This window comes from Halyomorpha halys, unplaced genomic scaffold (genome assembly GCF_000696795.3).
Source record: "Halyomorpha halys isolate HHAL.00 unplaced genomic scaffold, Hhal_1.1 Scaffold102.1, whole genome shotgun sequence".
Lineage (NCBI taxonomy): Eukaryota > Metazoa > Arthropoda > Insecta > Hemiptera > Pentatomidae > Halyomorpha > Halyomorpha halys.
In genome coordinates, this window is record NW_027113828.1 from 595,355 (window position 1) to 617,439 (window position 22,085).

The following is a 22,085-nucleotide window of genomic DNA, read 5'->3' on the forward strand; positions in this document are numbered from 1 at the left end:
TAAAAGTAACAATTTCTTACCCCTAAGATTATAATCCTAGATAAAGTTAGTAGAACTCTTTTTAAAGATCGTCAATATATTAATTTAGAATTAAACTAGCCAAATCACCAACATTTTGACAGAAAATCAAATTACTTGCAGAGCTGTGGGGACTATCAGAAAAAATGGCAACTCTCACCTAAATTGCCAATTGGCGCCAAACGTGTAGGATACCGCTAATGTAATTTAGTTATCTTTAATATAATTGATTCACAGCATCAAAACAGTATGTTACTAAGAATTAGTTACGTTTTAGATTATATTAGCATTCGCACTATAAAAATATATTTATGAAAATTTAAAGAGAAAAAATTTGGATGAATCTAGACTACTGAACTGTCAACACTATTTATTTTTAAAAAATGTTTATATTTCTTTCAATGATTTATTAATATTATATATTATCACCATTAATATTATATTTATTTTTCTATGATAAATAAACTTATAAAAGAAACACTACAGATTCATAGCAGTTCTTAATATCATAAAGGTCAAACTCAAATTTACTCATGAAGCTACTAACTAGTTCAGAAACGATATAACCTGCTTGGCGGTTGGGCCAAGATCGCACTGTACACGTCCATAACAACTAGTTCACAAGCATCGCTCCAATATGAAGGTAAGTGTTCAATCATATATATATATATATATATATATATATATATATATGATTAATCAGCCGATGCTCTATTCAGGAAAGATGGAAGTTGGGATTCTAAAAGATATTATTTATTTTGATTAAAATATAAACCTCAGAAAATTAGAACATCTAATAAATAAGGGCCTATGACCTTCCTGTACGGTATTCTGAGAATAAAGATAAAGCAAGAAAAGGAGTTTTTATTTTCTTATCTTGGGAGATAAATTTAGATTTAAATCATTTTGGAGTTTTCAATCGTTGGACACAGAGTAATCTGAGAACAGAGACTTAACAATTAGTACAGGAGCCGGGAAGAAAAAAAAGGCAGTTATTTAATCCCAATTTTTTATTACTTTAATGAAAACTATGTATAATTACCAGTCAAATTGATGAGTCTGCCAAGTATAGGTAGAGGGAATAAAAAATGGCGGCTGTTTCAAAACCTTAAAAAGAATATTTTTCATTCGGAACTCTATATATTTAAAATTACAAATAATATTGGAAAACCTAAGAACACATTATTTAAAGCAGAGTAAATTTGCTGAAATAATAGCCCTAATAGAGCTATTTACGCTCAATGGTTCTCGAGATATAAATTTTTAAAAAGCAATATTTCATAAAAATGTACTGAAAGATTAGTAATTAGTGTATCTATTTTGACAAATCTATATCTTAGGAACTATATGGCGTATAGATATCTATTAGCACTCATATAAAAGCTAGTTTAATCTACAATAAAGTAATTTATGACCTTTATCTTCGTAGGAGTAGTAGTTTTCATGATATTTGCTAAAATAAATTAATTTATAGTTGTTCAAACAATAAGTTTGATTTATGAAAAACTTTATTTCAGAAACCATAAGACATACAGATGTTAGTCAGCACTTTAATTAAAGCTAGTTAAATTTACCATAAAATAGTTTATAACCTTTATCTTTGTATGAGTAGTAATGTTTATGATATTTGTAATATATAAATAAATTCACAAAATGTTAATTTCTAGTTGTTCGGATAAAATGTTTGATTTTTTAAAACATATATGTCTTGAACCATAAGACGTACATATGTCTGCCAATACTTAAAATAAAGGAAATGTAACTTACTATAAAGTAGTTTATGACACTTATCTTCGTAGGGATAGTAGTTTTTAAGATATTTGTATATAAATATAAATTTGGCACATGAAAATTTGTCCGAACAACTATAAATCTATTTATTTCAGCAAATATGAAAATTACTACTCCTGCGAAGATAAACGTCATAAACTAGTTTATAGCACATTAAACTAGCTTTAATTTGAGTGCTAATAGACATCTGTACGTCGAATGGTTTTTGAAATATAGATTTCTCAAAATAAATTTACTAAACTGATCTTTCAATACATTCTGTACAACATTTTTATGAAATATTGTTTTTTTAAAAAGCTATCTTGAGAACTATTTAATGTAAATAACTCTATTAGGGCTCATATTTTAGCAAATTTACTCTACTTTAAATGACGTTCTCTTAGGTTTTCTTGTGTTGTTGCTACGTTTTAAGATATAGAGCTCCGAATGAAAAAAAAAAAAATTTAATCGTTTTAAAACAGCCGCCATTTTTTATTTCCCCTACCTATACTTGGCAGACCCATCAATTTTGACAAGTAATTATATATAGTTTTCATTAAAGTAATCAAAAATTAGAGCGAGATAACTGCATTTTTTCACCTGTTGATTGTTCAATCAATATCTCACGGTGCATAGAGGTATTATGCCTCGAATCAGTCCATCAATCTATCAATCAGTCCATCAATCTATCAATCAGTCCATCAATCTATCAATCAGTCCATCAATCTATACTATGAATGCCACTATAGTTGGCAAAAGACCATATCGGATATCTTAAACCATCTGGATAGACAGAATTAACAACCTTAATTTAGAGACCATAAACATAAAAATAAAATAATAAGAAACACACTTGGAAATATACATAACAATAAATTAAGGAGATGTTAGTTGATTGATACCAACTCTTGATAAAATATAATATTATAGAGGTCAGAACTATAGAAATCAAACGATAAAAAAAATTGAAAAAACAGTTTTCAAGTAAATACAGAATTAAACATAATGAAAGGTGTGGAAAAAATTTAAATAATGAGTAATTGAATTAATAATAAAAATGCCTGAAAATAATATTTGTAGTTTTACATTATTCACATTTTTTTTTAATACAAATTCAATTTATCATCATTGACATTTTCGTTCGCAAATTCCATTTTTCTTGTGTTTTTTATAATTCTGACCTTTTCAATATTATATATCTGATATTAGTAATATTGAACCGCTATCTACTTAATTGATTCTTATGTACAATATCAAGTTTGTTTCTTATTTTATTTTAATTTTTATGGTCTGAGGTTGTTATCTTGTTTTGTTTTTCAACCTTGATGAGTCTTGAAATTCAGGTCGAAACGTCGGCACAAATAAATAACTTTTGCTTATTTGTGTACCTTTGCTGACCGCATCTACTCCTCCTTGTCGTCTGGGCCAGAGGTACGATCAATACCACCTCCTATTGTTTTGTTCTTATCTTCCTATGTTTTTTGTAAATTGGACTTTTAAGTTGGGCTTCAGTAAATTAACACTGAAAACACTTTCTTTTTTAAGAAAAAAAACAAAACTACTTTTTATTTTGAACGGATATTAATAATCTATTGACATTGGCCAAGGCGTACGAAATAGCTCATCATTCTCCATAATGGACAAAATCAAACTCTTCCTACCTGGAAGCCATCCCCTCCTCCACATCCTCCTAACATCTCTTTTGGGACTTCCATGTTTCGCTTCTTTATCGGCGTTAGACGATGATTATTTTTGAAGACCGTTTCTCCGGTTTCTTTTTTAGATGCCATACCTTTCTCGACCGTTGCTTGTTGATGTAGATATCCCCTGATCTTATTATTTTAAGCCTAGTAATGGCATATATCCTCCATTCCTTCAGAAAGTCCTTGTGTATTTCTAATAACTTGTTTTCATCCTGCAGGTACATTTAGGCTGACATTTACCGCGATGGAATGAAAAAAGTATTTTTATTTTAAAGTAACCTGTTTATTTCAAGACAGGTTTTCATTTCAAGGTTCCAGGTTTCCTTCCTCTTATATTTTTCGATATTTGTGTAGGAGCTTCCACGTTCTCTAAACCATCAGCCAAGATATTTAAATTCTTAGGTCCTATTTTCCACTTCTTCAAGGATACAGTTTCTGCATTTCCACGTACTCTGGTTTTATTTCGCTCACTTCTACGCTGCATATTGCTCGAAGAACTTCCTCATCATGTAGGGGCCATGCTCTTTTTCATCATTTCGTATTATCAACTGATCGATGTGAAGTTGTCGGGTGTAAGGTAGGTAGGCAATTTAATACCCATTCCCGAACATTTCCTCTTCCAGAAGATGATTTAAATTATCTAAAATGGAGATAAGGAACATCTTTATTTGAGTTTTTAATAGGGATACGGTCTGCGAGGCCATTTTTGAGTCATACATTCTCTGGCGCCATTGTGTAAACTCTCTCTTTTATCTTTGTGGAAAACCGATTTCATAAACTACATTTTTGCATTTTCGTTAACAAAACTGTAGTTGTGGTCTACAACTCATGGTTAGGCGTGTTGGCGATAAACATTGGCTAGGTATTATTTTGTTTAACGTTAAATAATTATCTTGTTCATTTATTTGTAAATTCCATATTTAAGATTTCTTTATAAGGAATTGTCACCTTTCTTTTGTTAATAATATAGTTATTAATTAGTTTTTTATGGAAGTTTTATATATAACTGAATATAATTAGTAGAATGGAACTATGCCTAAAACATATGTATTAATCAAAAACAAAAAACGATGCACGTGCAATCATCTGGCAACGAGATCTCAGGGCAGAATTGCAGTTAGTGCACTTCTCTACTTGCACATTGCAATGCTCCATTATCCCCTCACACTTTTAGCTGCAGTTTCGGACGTCTTTCCTTGTTTAGTGCCACTCAAAGACAAGACATTTTGTTATTTCAATAAATACAAATGTTTTCTGTGTAAATTGTTCATTTGACAATTATTTACGTTTTGCTGTCATTAATTGTCTATATTTGCTCTATTTTCACCATTGTAAAATTCATACATGATTCCTCCAGGTTACAATTTAGTTTTGTGATATGTTGGTTTTAATGTAAATATTTTCATACCTTTGGTTTGTCAAAATGAATATAATTCAGATATTTATTGTTCTATTTCTGAGTAAACCTTAAATGTAGGGACTGATATATCTTTATATTTTTTAGGTGTTAACGAAGGTTATAGGTTATAGGGACCTACGGGAACCACAACTGTACGTGCAGCTGTGCAAATATTTGTAATGGAAATATGATACATAAAAAAAAGTTGACCCAAGAATCCAGTTTACGAGATGGCTGAAAAATAATAATGGCAATCTAGATAATAAGATTCTAAAATGGCCTGCGTCATTGAAGTTGGAAATGGGTTTTGCGGCGCCTCTCAGGACCTTTAATGAATGTGAGTATTTAAAAGGAAATGTTTTTTGCAACTGTCAAGGTTTGGCCACACGGCAGCAGCACTTAATCACGTAATTACAAAATCACTAACAATTTTGTAGAAATAGAACTATTCCATTTGCGATCAGCCGTTCGGCCTTGAGAAGGACATTAAAGATTTATGTGAGATGAAGGACAGGCTGAATATAAAGAGGATGCAGCTCTAATCATTAAAGATGTCTGACTGATGAGCTACACCAGCATCGGGGACCAAAACGAAAAAAAAAATATTAAGGAAGAAAATTGGTCTGCCTGGTGTCTGTGACCAAACGCAAATTCAAATGAATTTTCTGCTCTGAAAGTTTTAGATTTGTTGAATAATTCGACCGGAGAACAATATTTTCAATACTTTAGGGGCCTTGCAGATTAGGGAATTCATTTTCTCAGCAAATTTAGGTTAACAACTATTAGTGTATTTAGAATTAAAAACTAACAAACGTAAACAAAATTGAAAAGTTTTGTTAAGATGTTGAGGTGAAAAAGTAAACTTGCTTTTAAATATTATCAATATTCTAAATACGTTTCGGGTTTCTCTGTCTTCAAGTGCTAATATTCCTCATTGTTAAGTACATCCATTAATTTTTTGAAATCTTATCTTATGTTTGCATAATTAAAAATTAAAACAACGTAAATAAAAAAAAAATAACGTTTACTGTAGGTACTTTACGTGTTTTTTTATCAGAAAAATTCAACTTCTTTAAAGTAAGTTTCTTCTGTAAGTACAATCAATGATACTTATTTCATTTTACTCAATGATGTGTATTTTATTCTATTCAATGTTACGTATTTTATTCTATTCAATGTTAAGTATTTTATTTTAATTCAATGTTACGTATTTTATTCTTTTCAATGTTACGTATTTTATTTTAATTCAATGTTACGAATTTTATTCTATTCAATATTACGTATTTTATTTTAATTCAGTAAGGTTTTCCTTTTTTCTTTTTCCTTCGGTTTGTTTTATCAAAATGTAAATTAGAGTAATTAGTATGAAGAAACTTGTATTGTACAAAGGGGTATCCGAAAACAATATGCTAAATATTGTACATTATATATTTATGAAATAAAAAAAATGTCTTTGTATTAGCTAATTTATTATTTGAAACCAACATAAAATCATCGGTTACTAAATAAAAGTAAGTAAATACTAAAAAGTGAACCTGTCAAATGAAAATGGCAGAGTCGATGTGGAATCCGTCTTTCTGCAATCATATTAAAAAGAGTAGAGTGAGGACAGTCGTGTGGTAGGGTTTTGTTTTAGAGAAACAATAAATTCATACTTCTTAAGTTTTTCAGGTTTAATTGTTTGCCTTTTAATAATAAATCTAAATTGTTTAAAATACAAATAATGGAAGGAGAGTCAGTCCCTTGTGTTAGCAGAGCAGTTTCCACCATTCGTGAGGCATTTCCTCAACATTTAATGATTCAGTTCCGTAATTAATTGTTTATTGGAATGTAGCGGCTACCCCCACTCCATGTTCCCCTACCACAGCCATATATAAGGATAAGAACTCTATAATAATGTATTATTCCCATCATCAGCTAAGACCAATTGAGGTAGGTAAGTTAGCCTTTAACACTTTCAAACTATTTTTGTTGGGAGGGTGAGGATAATAAGTTTGCAAGTACAGTATAAAATTGGAATACTATTGCAAGCTTCTGTCCTCCGATCGAGGTGGGTGTATCAGAAACTCTCTGCTTTAATAGTCGTATATCTTACAAAAAAAAAAAAGGTTTGGTTTTATTTTGAAATGGATGTATTTCAAAGTTAGTACCGTAGAGAGGGGTTACTTCCTCTACCGCGGTGCCTCTATGATCTGCCACAGATAAGCCGCCTATGGAATACGTCAAATTCACACTAAAAGACACAATATTGTATATATGTATATATAGTTGACCGTAAACATTGATATATAAGAAGATGGTCAGGGTTGCGGTCAAAACCCATGCATACATTTTGACCGCAACCCTGACCATCTTCTTATATAAAAGAAACAATCTTTTTTTGCTAGATGCACTCTCAGAGCAAGGCAGTGGAATGTAGACTAGAAGCAGCAAATGAACTCCAATGCAGTTCAGTAAAAGTGGATGACACCTTAGGTGGCTGGATTATGTTAGCAGTTGTGGATTATCTCAATATCGGAAATGTGTCAACTTGACCAGTAGGGTTAGGGATAGTTCGATAGTACTATCGATAGCATTGAATATTATTTAAAAAGTGTTTCGGCTATCGATCCATACCAGTGCCCTGAGCATTAATAATATTACAGTTCATAGAGTCTAATTTATCAGACCCGAGGTAAAAATTAAATTAAATAATTAATTATTTTGAAATTATGGAAGGAATTTTTCTAGAAAACTAAGTCTAACAGTGGACCGACCCCAATTTTGCAAATTATACAACTGTTCTTTTAATGGTACGCCTCCTTGCTCAAATTGTATAATTGTAATTTACTAGTAATTATTGTAGTAATCGATATATTAAGGGGGGATATGACATTGGAACTCCGGTTAGAGCCTGGATGATTTGACACAAACCTTATTCATTTGTTTTTTTCGTAAAATGTGTCCTTCATCAGTTAAACTCAATAATTTATGATCCATTTTTATCACTCCACATTAGATGTAAAATATAATATTACACGGTGATCACTACCGTATGCGTTTTTCTTTATGGGTTTGAAATTCCGATTTAGCATTGCAAAATAACCTAGCCTACTCATCTCTCTTTTCACAGTCCGCCGGTGTTCTTCAAGGTAGTATCTTAAGTCCCATTCGTTATACGGTTTATATAGCTGACATCCCAACCCACCCTAACACAGTCCTGATAACAACTTACTGCTGAGACATGCATACTGTCTGTAAACAAAGACCCAACTAATGCATCACAAACACTACAGACACACATAATATCCATTGAAGAATGGTGTCAAAACTGGTGAATCAAAATAAATCCCGACAAATCCCATCAGATCACCTTTACACTCCGCCGTAAACCTCTACCCTCTATTTCTAAATACTCCACTGGTGCCACTCCGCTCCTACCTCACTGCTGATAGAACCTTTAAAGTAAATCATAACCTAGCCTACTCATCTCTCATTTCTCAGTCCGCCGGTGTTCCTCAAGGTAGTATCTTAGGTCCCATTCTTTATACTGTTTAAACAGCTGACATCCCAACCCACCCTAACACAGTCCTAACAACATACGCTGATGACACATGTATACTTTCTGTAAACAACGACCCAACTAATGCATCACAAACACTACAGGCACACATAACGTCTATTGAAGAATGATGTAAAAACAGGAGAATCAAAATAAATCCGTCGTAAACCTCTGCCCTCCTGTCCTACAGTACCCTTTCTAAATACACCACTAATGCCTGTTGAACAGATTCGATACTTAGGACTCCATCTTGACAAGAGACTTAATTGGAATCCACACACAAGACTGAAACGACAAGAAACTGCTCGTAGATTTCGATTGCTACAACACTTACTTGACAAACGCTCTAAACTTCCCATTGTCTACAAAAAATTAGTATATACTACAATAATCAGAGCAATTTGGACACATGGAATTGAGCTCTGGGGCTCTACCAAACCATCAAATTCTTCCCCCATCCAATCGTTACGTCCAATCCAAAATCCTACGTAAAATCCTTGATGCTCCTTATTACGTCACAAATAAACTCATTCACAAAGACCTTAACATCCCATTCGTTGCAGATTTGACCCAAAACAGATATGCGTCTTTTCATTCCAAACTCCATAACCATCCTAACCCATTAATTCTTAATCTTTCATCCTTAACAATCCCTGATAATCCTCCGAGGCGTCTGAAAAGAAGATGGCCACGGGACCTTCTAATTCAAATTAATGTTTGAAGTACCACCAATGGGTGGTTCCTTCCCAATATTTTCCAGTGTATATGAAACATACTACATATTTACCTATTGTATTATTTTGTACAGTTGTAAATTACATTAAATAAATAATTAAAAAAAAAAAATTCGTTGTTTTTCTAATGCCGTATTAAAACCCGCGATGGTAAGCCCGTACATTTGGATTGAACTGGAAATACAAAACCTCAATATTTCCTGAAAAGACCTTTCTTGAACCCTTTGGTCCCCAAGGGCCTGAGGAATATAGTTTGAATTTGAAGAAATATTTTTCAAGTGCATTAAATTAAGTTTCTAGGAAGGGACAAACTAACTTTTCTCTAAAATAAAACTAAATTATATATAACTAAACTAAACTATTATACACAACTAAACTAAACTATTATATACATTATCATTCTACTCGTAGCGTTACCTCACCATATGAATTTGATTTGATAATGAATTCGAAATGAACTCATTATTTGTCTTGGGAGTAATTAGTTGATTAATTGATATTTGTTTCTGATTCAAATGAAGAGAAGGGAATTCCCAACCACATTCTATATAAAAAATTCTCCTATAAACTTTCCTTAATCAGTTTGTTCAGTCATTGTGCCCGTATATTGCGATAACTTTGTCGAGTGTATGAACATAGAATAGATTTGATAGGAGAGAAGATCGCTGGAACTGTTTATTAAAGACATTGAGGTAAATTGTAACATTCATATCATAACTAATAATAATGTTTACAAATAATTAAAGTTTTCAAAAGACGATTAAACATATATCCATAATGTTGTCATCTTTTCACTTTTTTGAGACTGGTGATGTCTTGGGTCTGTCTAAATAAAATAATTTCCACCCAAGTTAAATCTTAAAGCAATGTTTATTATTTCCTTAAATTTTCAACGTTGTAATCCTCAAGGACAAATTTAAATATAGATTTATACCTCGCATCCAACAATTTAAAAACTTTTATCGCAGGCTATCCTGCTCAGGACATTAATTTCCTTCAAATCATCCTATTTTATTGCTTTTTCCATTAAATTTTAAAACTTTTAATTACATAACTTAACACCATCATCATATAATATTTTTTATATTGTACGATAAGACTAATAATAAAGTACTACTGTTATAAAATAATCTGTAATTAAAATTTAATTTTTTAAAATTTAATGAACCAGATCACCAATTTGGATTCCGAACCTCTCATTCCACTATCCAGCAATGTCTTCGTGTGGTGGACGTTGTCTCGTCTTCTTTAGAGCGCGAAATGTACTGCGTGGGAGTCTTTTTCGATGTAGAACAGGCTTTTGATCGAGTCTGGCAACCAGTTTTCCTACAAACTCCGTAAATTCCTACCTCCTACATACTTTCTCATTATTCGTTCCTTTCTCACTGACAGATTATTTAAAGTAAACCACAATGGTTCCTATTCATCCCTCTTCTTTCAGTCCGCTGGTGATCCTCAAGGTAGTATCCTCGGTCCCATCCTCTACGCAATCTATACAGCAGACATCCCAACCAATCCTAACACTATCCTCACCACATATGCCGATGACACATGTGTGCTCGCTGTTGATAATAATCCTTTAATTGCATCCCAAACTCTTCAATCCTATATCACAGCCCTCGAAGAATGGTGTCGAGGATTAAAATAAATTCCAACGAATCGCATCAAATTACCTTTACCCTACGTCGTAATCCTTACACAAGACTGAAAAGACAGGAAGCTGCACGTCGATTCCGACTATTACAGCACTTACTAGACAAACGGTCCAAACTTCCAATTCATTACAAAAGACTGATTTACATGACAATTATAAAGCCTATCTGAACATACGGCGTTTAGCTTTGGGGCTCCACTAAACCTTCGAATTCCTCTCGTATCCTATCATTACAATCCAAAATCTTAAATGCTCCCTACCTTGTCACAAATAAAATCATCCACAAAGACCTTAATGTTCCATTTGTAACCGATCCATCCCGAACCAGGGATCAATTACAAACTCCCTAACTACTCAAACCCATTAGTTTCTAATCTTGCTTCCTCTTTTATTCCGGACAATCCTCCAAGGCGTCTGAAAAGAAGATGACCTTGAGACCTTATATTGTAAAAATGTTTTTAGAGTGCTACCGATGGGTAGTTTCTCTATATGCTTGTACCATACCATTATGATTTCCTCAAATTTACTTAATGTATTTTATGTACAGTTGTAAATATCAATAAATAAATTTTTAAAACAAATAATGGAAAACTAACAAAATTAAACACAAGCTAAGACAAGTTTAATAATAAATTATTATGATTTCCCATTGTTTTATTGTCTCATACGGCAATTAATTGTTAATGATGAGAACTGAAATTAATGATCTAGGTAGAATAACCTGCAAAATGTTTTAAAATTGTGGATGTGAGGTGTAAATTTATATTTAATATTGTCCTTGAGGATGCCCGGGTTGGCCGAAACGTAGGAATTAGAGAAACAATAAGGGGTGTTTTGAAACTTAACTTGGGTACAAATTACTTTATTTAAATTATTAAATATTTCAAAAGTTTTTAATGCGCTTTCCTAGCTGATTGATGAATAAAACGTTAAATATGGTTCTAACCAGTAAAAATACGTATTGTAAAAAGTAAACAAAAATATACACATATAGATTTTCGAAAATTATACATTTGTGAGTTACAATGCTTTAAAATAATGTAAATATTATAGAAAATTGCATTTGTTATTTTATTATAACTAATATGGAAAATAAAAATGTTTATAATATATAGGCATTACAAAATATAAATGGATTTTTTTTTACAATGCTTTAAAATAATGTAAACATTATGGAAAATTTAATTTGATGAATTTTATATTTCAAAATAAATAGTAAACTGTTATTACCTTAATGAAAACTATGTATGATTAATAGTTGAGTCTGCCAACTATAGTCCCAAATATTTTAGTAAATATCATGAAAACTACGAAGATAAACGTCATAAACTACTTTATAGTACATTAGATTAGCTTTGATTTGAGTACTAATAGACATCTTTACTTCTTATGGTTGCTCAGATAAAGATTTCCCACAATAAATTCACAACTTACTGATTTTTTTATATATATTTCATGAAATGTTGCTTTTTAACAAACTATATCTCAGGAAATATTGAACGTAAATAGGTCTATTAGGAATCATATTTTAGCAAATTTACTCTTCTTTAAATTCTATTTTTTTTTCTATTCTTTGCTCTATTAGGTTTTATAGTGTTGTAGGTAGCTTTAAAGACATGGAGCTCCGATTAAAACAATTCTTTTTTTACATTTTGAAACAGCCGCCATTTTCTATTCCTTATAAAAATACTTGGCAGACTTATCAATTTTTAATATTAATTATATCTAGTTTTCATTAAAGTAATAAAAAAAATGGGGTGACATAACTGACTTCTTTTTTTTGCCACCAGACTCTTGTACCGTTATTTTACTTACTACCTCGCTGAGGTTGAGAGGATTAGTGTAATAGAAGGGGGCCAACATTTTGTCTGTGAATGCTACTTCAGCACAAGAATCGATAGGCGGCTTCAGCACACTAATCGATAGGCAGCTTACTCTCACAATGTTTTTACATTTTGAATTTTTTCTTTTGTTTCAGAGACAGATAATCCATTCAAATGGACTTGGTTGAAAATTTCGTGAATAATAACAACGTGACAGGTAAGGACACCTTGGAGATTTTGGAAGCCCACCGTAAGAGCTTCCGCTGGAGCAAAGAGGAGAGAGTCCTGGACATCGGCTGCGGTCCAGGCGACGCCACGGCCAACGTCATCCTCCCCTCCCTTCCTGAGGGCTCTGTATTGGTTAGTCATGAAGATGATGATGATGTCTTATTAAAATATATTTACAGCTGGGACCTTCCTATCAAACTGGTGTCAGTATTATAAGTTAATGTAAACGGAATGTTCTATAAAATAAAACAGGCTACAATTAGAGCTAGAAAAAATAATTTCAAAATTATTATTTTCGGACTAGCTTAACTTTTTGCACATCATTTCGGACGTTACCTAGCAGCTACACGAAGCCATCCTGGAATCTTGATATTATATAGAACAACTTAAGGACCAAGTAAGTATTATATGTATTTGTGGATATTGAAGACTCATTTTTACGAGAAAAATAATATCCCAATTTTCTACAGTAGGATAAATTCTCAAGCAATTCCCAATATGCATAGCAGGTTGATTTGCTCATGCATCACAAATCGTCTTCACTACTGTTTGGTCGTTTTGGTATTTTTATAAAAACAAAATAATAATTAAAAGAACATGAAAGAAAGGATAAAGAAATGGTTTGGAAATTACGAAATCTCAACACTGTCTTATTACTGCATAGATCTTTATCTTATCTTATTACTGCATAGATCTTTACTATTGGACACCTTCAGTACGATCTGAGCTCTTGTAAACTTGTGTATTACCTTATCAAGTTGCCTATATCATTGAACCGCACTCGTCTACCTTTGTTCCTCCGATTCTACATGTTGCTCAACGGATTAGAGACCGTCGTAAATACACTTCGCACATTCTGTATACACATAGACGTAAAAGCGGTTGATTTATTTATCATGCATCTTGATATTCTTATGATACCCTGATTTGTTTTGGTGTCATTTTATTAGTAAACTACAGGAAAACATGCGTTTCTTTAAAAAAATGCGGTGGAATAAGTTTATTCTCGGTAATTGCTAATAAACTTTTATGTCCCCTCAGTCTCCTCTAGGGGCCATGCTAGGCTTACGTTGTCCCTTCAGACTAGATAAACGAGTGCAAAGGGTTAAAATTACTCTTTTTATAGACCAGTGGAAACGAATGCAGGTATACAATATTTTTCAAAAATTAACGATTTGTAACAGCATTAAATGTTTATTGATTTTTTATTTATTTATTTAGGTGGGATGTGACATATCTGACGGGATGCTGGAAACGTGTAAACGGCACGTTGTAAATGGCCGACTGACGTTTAAAAAACTTGATATCCAACAAAAGTGGCTGAACAACGGCTGGGAAAATGAATCCTTCACTAAAATATTTTCATTTTATTGTTTACATTGGGTCACAGATCACAGGTAAAGTATTCAATCAATTCTAAAACTAAAAAATATTTTACCCACTTTCTATGCGTTGTTGCACATTTTCTGATTTATGCTTCTTTCACCATCCCCCCTCCTCCCTTAGATAATTTCTTTAATTTACTCGGAAAAAAAATAAATGTTTCCAAGGACGAAAATATCGATTTCAAAATGGCTCCTAAAAAAACTTGATGACTAGATTTGCTATCCTGGCTAAATGTAAATCGTTTTCATATCATTTCTTAAAATTTACGTTCAAACAGTTTATAACTTATTATATACTATTTCATTTACCAATTGATCGAAAAGGAAATGGAACTCTAGATTTATCATCATTGACAATTTGTGCTCTGGGTTTTCTTTTTCCTTTTTTTAACCAACATCCTGGTTATTTCTGTCCGGAGGTAGTTATTTACAGATAACAAATCTATTGTAACCACATTGGATGGGACAAGTTGTTATTAACAGATAACCAATCTATTCTTACCACACTGGAGGGGACAATTTTTGATTCCGACTTTCTCTTTATATAGTATACCTATGTATTAAATGATACATACCATTTCAGGTGTTTTTCCCCAATCTCTTCAAAAATGTTTTTTGGATGCATACATAAACATAAGTGTATATAGATACTTCTTTTATAAAAAAGTATTCATGGTATTGGAATCTCAAGCATTCAACTCGAAGCATAAGTTCTTTAAAATTTTTTTTTTTCATTTTCTGTAAAAAAAAAAAAAAAGTTGGACGAAGTTTAACGAGTTTTTCAATTTTGCAACAAATAATATATCCTAAAGCTAATTATTTATCTGAAGCCGGTTCATAGAATTGAGGATTTGTTGGTTCCTTAGGCAAGCGATGCAAAACGTCTACACCTTATTGAAGCCGGAAGGTGAAATTCTTTTGGCCTTCCTCACGCCTCAGAATCCGATTTACAACGCCTTCGAGATATTGAAACAGTCGCCCAAGTGGAATGGTTTTATGAAGGTATGCATTTTTTATAATCACAACTCTCTGTCTTCATTTTTAGTTATTGTTCCGTATCCTGTTCATGTGATTCTTGATATAAAAAAAAATTCTGTACCACTACTACCCATGGAGAGATGTTAGGGGTGCAGTACTTTCTTATAAAGTACTGTTACTAGACTAACGGTTGTGCAAAGAGGTGATTTCCTCAGATTTTTACCTGTTAAGAGTATCAATTTTAGAAGACTGGCAGGCTACCTAATCCACGGGGCTGTCTCACGACAACATTGAAACAGAAAGTAATTATCTGCCACAGTTGGATTCGAACCCGGGTCCTTAGAATTTGTAGCATGGTGCCTTACCAATGAGCTACCCACAGCTTGTTTTTTAATTTAATTAGTTTATATGTTTTTTCTTTTATAAATGAGACATACAGATATATCATTTTCCTGAAATATATTAAATGTAATTTAATTAAATGAAAAACAAATTTGAGAATTTAACGTTTCAAAATGCGTAGAACCCAAAAATCATGTTTAAAAAATCCATTCGTACCTCTTCCCTAAAACTATCCGACAATTATTTTTTTTTTATACTTGCCACCAAAGTCACAAGGCACTCAGCGATGATCTTCGGAAAACATCCTCACTGTCTTTGTTTCGAATAGAGGACGGATTCGGATTCATTATCTAAAAACCTTGAAAATCAATAAATAAATGAAAACTACTTCCTGAATGGGCGGACCAATTTCTATCTTTGTCCTCAGGATTTAGGCCACTGATGCCTATGTACTAAACCTGACACATTATGCGAGAGTACATTGCATCTTCTGCACGATAGCCGATATATTTCTTAAAACTTGAGGTTTGTGATTAAAACAGTGATTTGAACCATAACACTGTATCTAAAAATAGCATTTCTGAAATTATTAAGGGTGGTTCTCCACGTGCATTAGGACTAGCATTAGTTAACAATAAAATTAGGCTCCAACTGGTTTAAAAATAGAAATTATATTTCATATATAAAAAATATAAAATATCTTTCTAAAAGGAAGAGCCACAATAGATTGTATGTTTCCAATTTTTTATTTAATTTCAGGACATAGAATGGTTTTGTACAACAGCCGACACTACTTCATTCTATACAGACTTGCTTAAATCCATTGGGTTTGAAGACATTCAGTGTTATCTCAAGACAACGAAGCACCGGATCCCTTCATGGACTGCTTACATTGGTAATTAATATGTAATTGATAGGTAATTAATCATATCTGATAGTTTAACAATATATTACATTTATTATTAACATTATTACATAGTGATTCCCTGTCCTCTACCTGAGTCTGGAGGTTATAAACAAATCATACTTTGAAGAAGACAAATCTATACCGGTACTCCAGCCACTAAGTTCGGGCCTTTCTCCCATTCTGTTCAAGTTCTATCTTCATGACATACTCCAGTCAACACATACCGCCGTCGCAGAGGATACAGCAGTTTTCCCTCAACACAACACAGCGGCATAATAATAGCTAGAACACATTAGAGCCACCTTAATGACCTAGAACAATACTTCACTAAATATGGGATTAGTGTGAACACTGAAAAATGTACTTCAAAGTCTCAAGTACTCAGACGCCCACGACACCCATGACACCCACTGGAACTAATTCTGCAATGGGATCCTGCCAGTGAAACAGTAAGAACCCTGGGAATTGACCTTGATCGCCGCCTTACAAAGAATCACCGTATCAACTGCAAGTTAACCCAAACCTTGGCAAGGTTAACAAAGCTATATCCCATCGTAAATAGAAAATCCAAAATGAAATCAGAAACAACAATCCTTATTTTTAAAACAATTCTCAGGCCACTGCTGATGTATGGCTGTGAAGTCTGGGGCGCGGCATCATTAACGAAAAGGAAAAAATTACAATATTTTTTTAAACAAAGAATTGCATTGGATTCTCCTTGGTTTGTAAGAAATAGCCAATGTCCTCAGGAATTACAAATGAAGTCAATAGAGGATCACATCCAAAAACGATTCATGAAGTTCTACTCCCAATATACTACTTAACTACCGTCAGTTAAAACAGCTCCTTTGGGTAAAAACCCAACCTCATCCTGAAGACTGAAGCCCAGGCTGCTGCAGGACAGTCTGTTATAAATTATATATTTCTATTCTTCTCATTATTACTATTTTTTTTCTATTCGTTTTCTTCCCCATTAGAATTCAGTTTTTTATTTTATTAAACCTATTAATGACATTGTTTTTATTATTAACTTTTATTTATTTTATTTTTTTCTTAAAAATTGTCATTTTTATCTATTTATTTAATTTTGTTTTATAATAATTCATCTTTATTATTCACGATTGTTATATATCTATAGCGTTGTAAATAGTTAGAGGTGTTTTTTGCATCAGACTATACCAACTACCTCCTCCCCTCCCCCCACCATTGTTAAACATAAAAGATCTTACCATTATATTAACCATGGAAGGGCCACCAGGCCGATCTGGTATTGAATAAAAATTAGGACGATAGATTTGTCTCAGACATAATGCAATCTATTAAATTTTCTCACATAGTAAAATTTAATTTGATAGATTACATTTCTAAATGATTCGAAAGCTAAATTAATCAAATCAATAACATGAGATTTAGTGACAGTTCTTCGAAAGTTGAGAATTATTTTTTCAAAAAAGTAATACACATGCCTTTATCATTCAGATAGCGTTAAATAATGCTCATTCATTTCTATTATTGATTTCAGAATTGGTAAAATCGATTAATCCATTCCTGCGCCATATACCGGCGGAAATGAAATCTGAGATGATCGGGGAGTTGGACGAAGTGTTGAAGCAGCAAGACTATCTCGGGTTCGAGGAGGACGGGGGAATCATTGTCGATTGCAACCTCTTCGTAGTCACGGCTAAGAAAAATTAATCTAATAACTAGTCCATTTTATAACTTTTCAACGTTAGTAATTTTAAATAATACAAGTTGTTAATTCGAGCCAATAAATATCTTATTTATTTGTATTTTTTATTTTCGATAAACAAAATAAGATTTTTATCTATTATATCTTAAGTACTGCGCCTTTGTAATCGAACAAGAAAATTTTAACCCACACCTTAAAGATGCTTAAAACGTGTGATTCGGAAAGGACGATCCATGATTGGTCAGATAATCTGCATACGCATCATCTTCTTGTTGATTTAGAGGATGTTTATGACATCATTCCTAAAAAAACCTGTTGGCAGTGTGAGAATTCGAAAACCGTAAAAAGCTAATAAGAATGCTGAAATCCATTATGATAGAAATGAGATGCATCCTGCAGATTCGGGGAAGAAGATCGGAAGAAATCACTTCTTATATAGGACTGAGGTGGGGAGATGCATTGGCATGTCTCTTCTTCGATTAAGCTTTAGAAAATGCCATTAAAGATTGTGGTCTTATTGGTTGAGCATGATTCAGTACGACTTGTTTTACTGAATTACTGATGATATCGACGTTGCTGGACGCTGATTTCATTCTGATGGATTATTGAAATCAGCAAGAAAAATGAGACTTAAAGGAAATGCAACCAAGACCAGATCGCGTCCTGGTCGCGGTATACCAACAATGTCCCTTTTATCCGAATACATTGGTCTATAACATCTACGCTCCCAAATACATGGATGTAATGACAATCATAGGATATTCCTTTTTTATCATATTATTCGTCCTTAGTTTAGTAATATAGATTTTTAAATCAATAGTTTAAATGTTGACCTTGCAAAGGAACAGCAACAAAATCCTAATTCGGACAAGGGAATAGACTCTCAGGTCTACAAATTATATCTAATAATCAAAGTTCTAAAGTTGATATCAAAAAGAATTATAGGGTATCAAAGTTGCACAAAATGTTTGGTTGCCGCGCGCATTTTTGAATCGTATTCTTCATGTTTTTAAAAAAAAAAAGAATATTTCTGTATATAATTGAGCACTCTAGAACTCAAATATTTAGATAATGGGGTGCCAACTTCTCAGAGGTAGACCAATGACCAAATATTCGTTGAAAATTGCACACAGAATATTATACCAGATTAAGATTATTTATCTACTAATTTACTAAAGTGGTGTGAAAAGTAAAAAATAATTATTTAAATCCCTATGGGTACCCATCTTAAATCCGTTAAGTAAAAACTTAAAGCTGTGTTAGGAGATAGAATATTTTATAATGGAAGATTATTGGTTGACCGTGTGTAAAGATGAAAGGAATATGGTCCGGGTGCGGTCAAAAAAAAAAAAAAACTCAAATAGTAGAAATATACTATTTTAATGAGCCAACGTTTCGCCCCACGTTGCAGGGCTTCTTCAGGGCTAAAAAAAGATACAAACACATAGTTACATAAGGAAAACAAAAACATAAGTGTAAAATAATACCCCTGTTATTTTACACTTATGTTTTTGTTTTCCTTATGTAACTATGTGTTTGTATCTTTTTTTAGCCCTGAAGAAGCCCTGCAACGTGGGGCGAAACGTTGGCTCATTAAAATAGTATATTTCTACTATTTGAGTTTTTTTTTTTTTTTTGACCGCACCCGGACCATATTCCTTTCATCTTAATATTTTATAATAATGTTTCTGAATTGTTAAATATAGATAAAATCATTATTCATAAAAACATGGATGTTTCTGAAACATCGATGCTTTTTCTGTATTTTGGATTAGATTAATTTCAAAAGTTTTTATAATTGATATTAAAAAACTAACTTATCTTCGTTGTTCTAGCAGTTTTTTCTTTTTTTTAACGTTGCAAATTATTCTCGTTGTTTTTCTAAATGTTTCGTTTTTGTTCTAAATATTAATAAATTAAAAAAAAAAAACAATATTAAAATTATTCGCTCTTGTCAATTCAAGTTTTTTTTTAACGTGACTATCTGTTTTTTAACTAAATAATTTTCTAGTAATTAAGTATTCCCTGAGTGTATTTCCATATAAAGTATACAAGCCGACAGTAATTGATGGTATTAGAATAATAATATAGGATAAACTAGTTTTAAATAGTGAACTAACAAAAAGTCAAACCTTCTAAGGACGGTTAATGAAACACAGAGCTAACTGTGGAGAGTGCAGCGCTCTATTGGGCATTTCAGTAAGGAGCAAATGTAAACAAATACAGCCATTGTTGTTGTCCATTTAACAACTTGTTTATATTCCTATCAATGTTGATTATATTTAATACAGTTGCATTAGACCCTCTCTCAAGCATGATTCTTAAATTTAGAACATGGGGATCTAGATAGTTTCAAAGGGTCCTCACATTTTTCTGAGATAAGTTTGTAAGCAATCCGTTAATAAGTTTAGTAACCCGTGTTCTTTTATGAGTGACTTTTTGTCTAGGTTCCAACTTATTTATAGTAAATCTCGAAAGAAAATTCAAGGAAGTTTTGCCGTTTAGCGAACGAAGAAGACAATGAAGAAGATGATTCAAGCGCGTATGATCGAAATGGAAGCCCACATGGCAATCGCAATGGCCCAAATCACACCTGCCGAAAATGGTGAGTAGTCTTTATAGTGCAACAGTTACCTGGAAAAAAAGTCGGGTATTTCACCCCATTATTTTATTTCTTTCATCAAGACTACGTCATATTAATAATTAAAATTGATGAGTAAGTATAATTAGGGCTAATACGAAATGGCGGCTGTTTCAAAACGTTAAAAAAAATTAAGTTTTCATTCCGAGATATATTTCTTTGAAACTACCAAAAGCCTGAAAACCTAAAACACCACCATTTAAAGTAGAGTAAATTTGCTAAATATAGATTCCTAATAGTTTAGGTTCGAAATATATATTGTGAAATATCAGTAGTGAATGAATTTATTGTAGAAAATCTGTATTTGAGAAGCCATGAGACGTACATTAATGTCTGCCAGCACTCAAATTAATGCTAGTCTAATGTGCTATAATGTAGTTTGCAACGTTTATCTTCGTAGTTTTAGTTTTCATGATATTGGCCAATGAATATTAATTTTGCATATGAAATTAACTAGAAAGCAATTTAGTTTAGCAAATATCATGAAAATTACATAAGATTTTTCAGTATATATTGCTTATATTTTTCAGTATATATATGAAAACTGTAGCTCGGGAACTATTGCATGTAAATAGCAATATTAGGCCTCATATTTTAGAAAATTTACTCCACTTTATGTGGAATATTCTACTAGATTTTCTTGTGTTGTTGGTAGCTTTAACTATATACAGCTCCGAATGAAAAATGATTTTTTTTTTAATGTTTTGATACATTCACCATTTTTTATTCCCCCTAAATTTACTTGGCAAATTCATCAATTTAGACTACTAATTATACGTATTTTCCATTTAAGTAATAAAAAATTGGGGATGAAATATCTGATTTTTTTCTCCTCTTGGGCACTTGTACTAGTACGTTCCGTTGACAACTTGATACCACTGAGAGCAGATTTTTCTCATAAACTTTGAGTACAGTACGAAACACTTTAATATTTAGACCTGTATAATTGTAAATTAATCAAGAAGTATTCGTAAACTGATTTCTTTCAACAGATTCTGATGCAAACCTGTTTGAAAAAGACAAAAGTAAAACTGTTACAATTTCTACGGCCTCATATGACAGGTTGTTTCATAATAGCCATGATTTTATCTTCCCATTTATAGCCCAAAAGTCTTACAATTCGCTTTAATTAACTTTATTAGTAAAAGTTGTTTGTATGTAACAAGTGAAATATATTATCTAGGACATGGAGAGATATATCATCTAGGACATGGAGAGATATATCATCTAGGACATGGAGAGATATATCATCTAGGACATGGAGAGATATAT

At 32.2% G+C, this 22,085-nt stretch overlaps 1 protein-coding gene across 8 annotated transcripts in view; it reads left to right on the top strand.

Annotated features, from left to right (window-relative positions):
• Nucleotides 1–604: 604 nt before the first annotated feature.
• The window catches only part of LOC106677535 (juvenile hormone acid O-methyltransferase), a 29,100-nt gene continuing 7,619 nt past the window's right edge, over nucleotides 605–22,085 (top strand). Inside the window, exons 1-7 of one of the 8 annotated variants that reach the window (XM_067051140.1) lie at nucleotides 605–661; nucleotides 4,996–5,227; nucleotides 12,798–13,002; nucleotides 14,092–14,267; nucleotides 15,122–15,257; nucleotides 16,335–16,470; nucleotides 20,620–20,814. In XM_067051140.1, coding sequence (XP_066907241.1) covers nucleotides 12,817–13,002; nucleotides 14,092–14,267; nucleotides 15,122–15,257; nucleotides 16,335–16,470; nucleotides 20,620–20,696 — 711 coding nt within the window. In that variant the 5' untranslated portion in view covers nucleotides 605–661; nucleotides 4,996–5,227; nucleotides 12,798–12,816 and the 3' untranslated portion in view covers nucleotides 20,697–20,814. Of the gene's footprint in view, nucleotides 662–4,995; nucleotides 5,228–6,269; nucleotides 6,827–9,211; nucleotides 9,858–12,797; nucleotides 13,003–14,091; nucleotides 14,268–15,121; nucleotides 15,258–16,334; nucleotides 16,471–18,004; nucleotides 18,273–20,619; nucleotides 20,815–22,085 lie in introns of those variants that run through there. The other 7 variants (XR_010844461.1, XM_014415536.2, XR_001342607.3 and 4 more) reach the window with 7 other exon arrangements.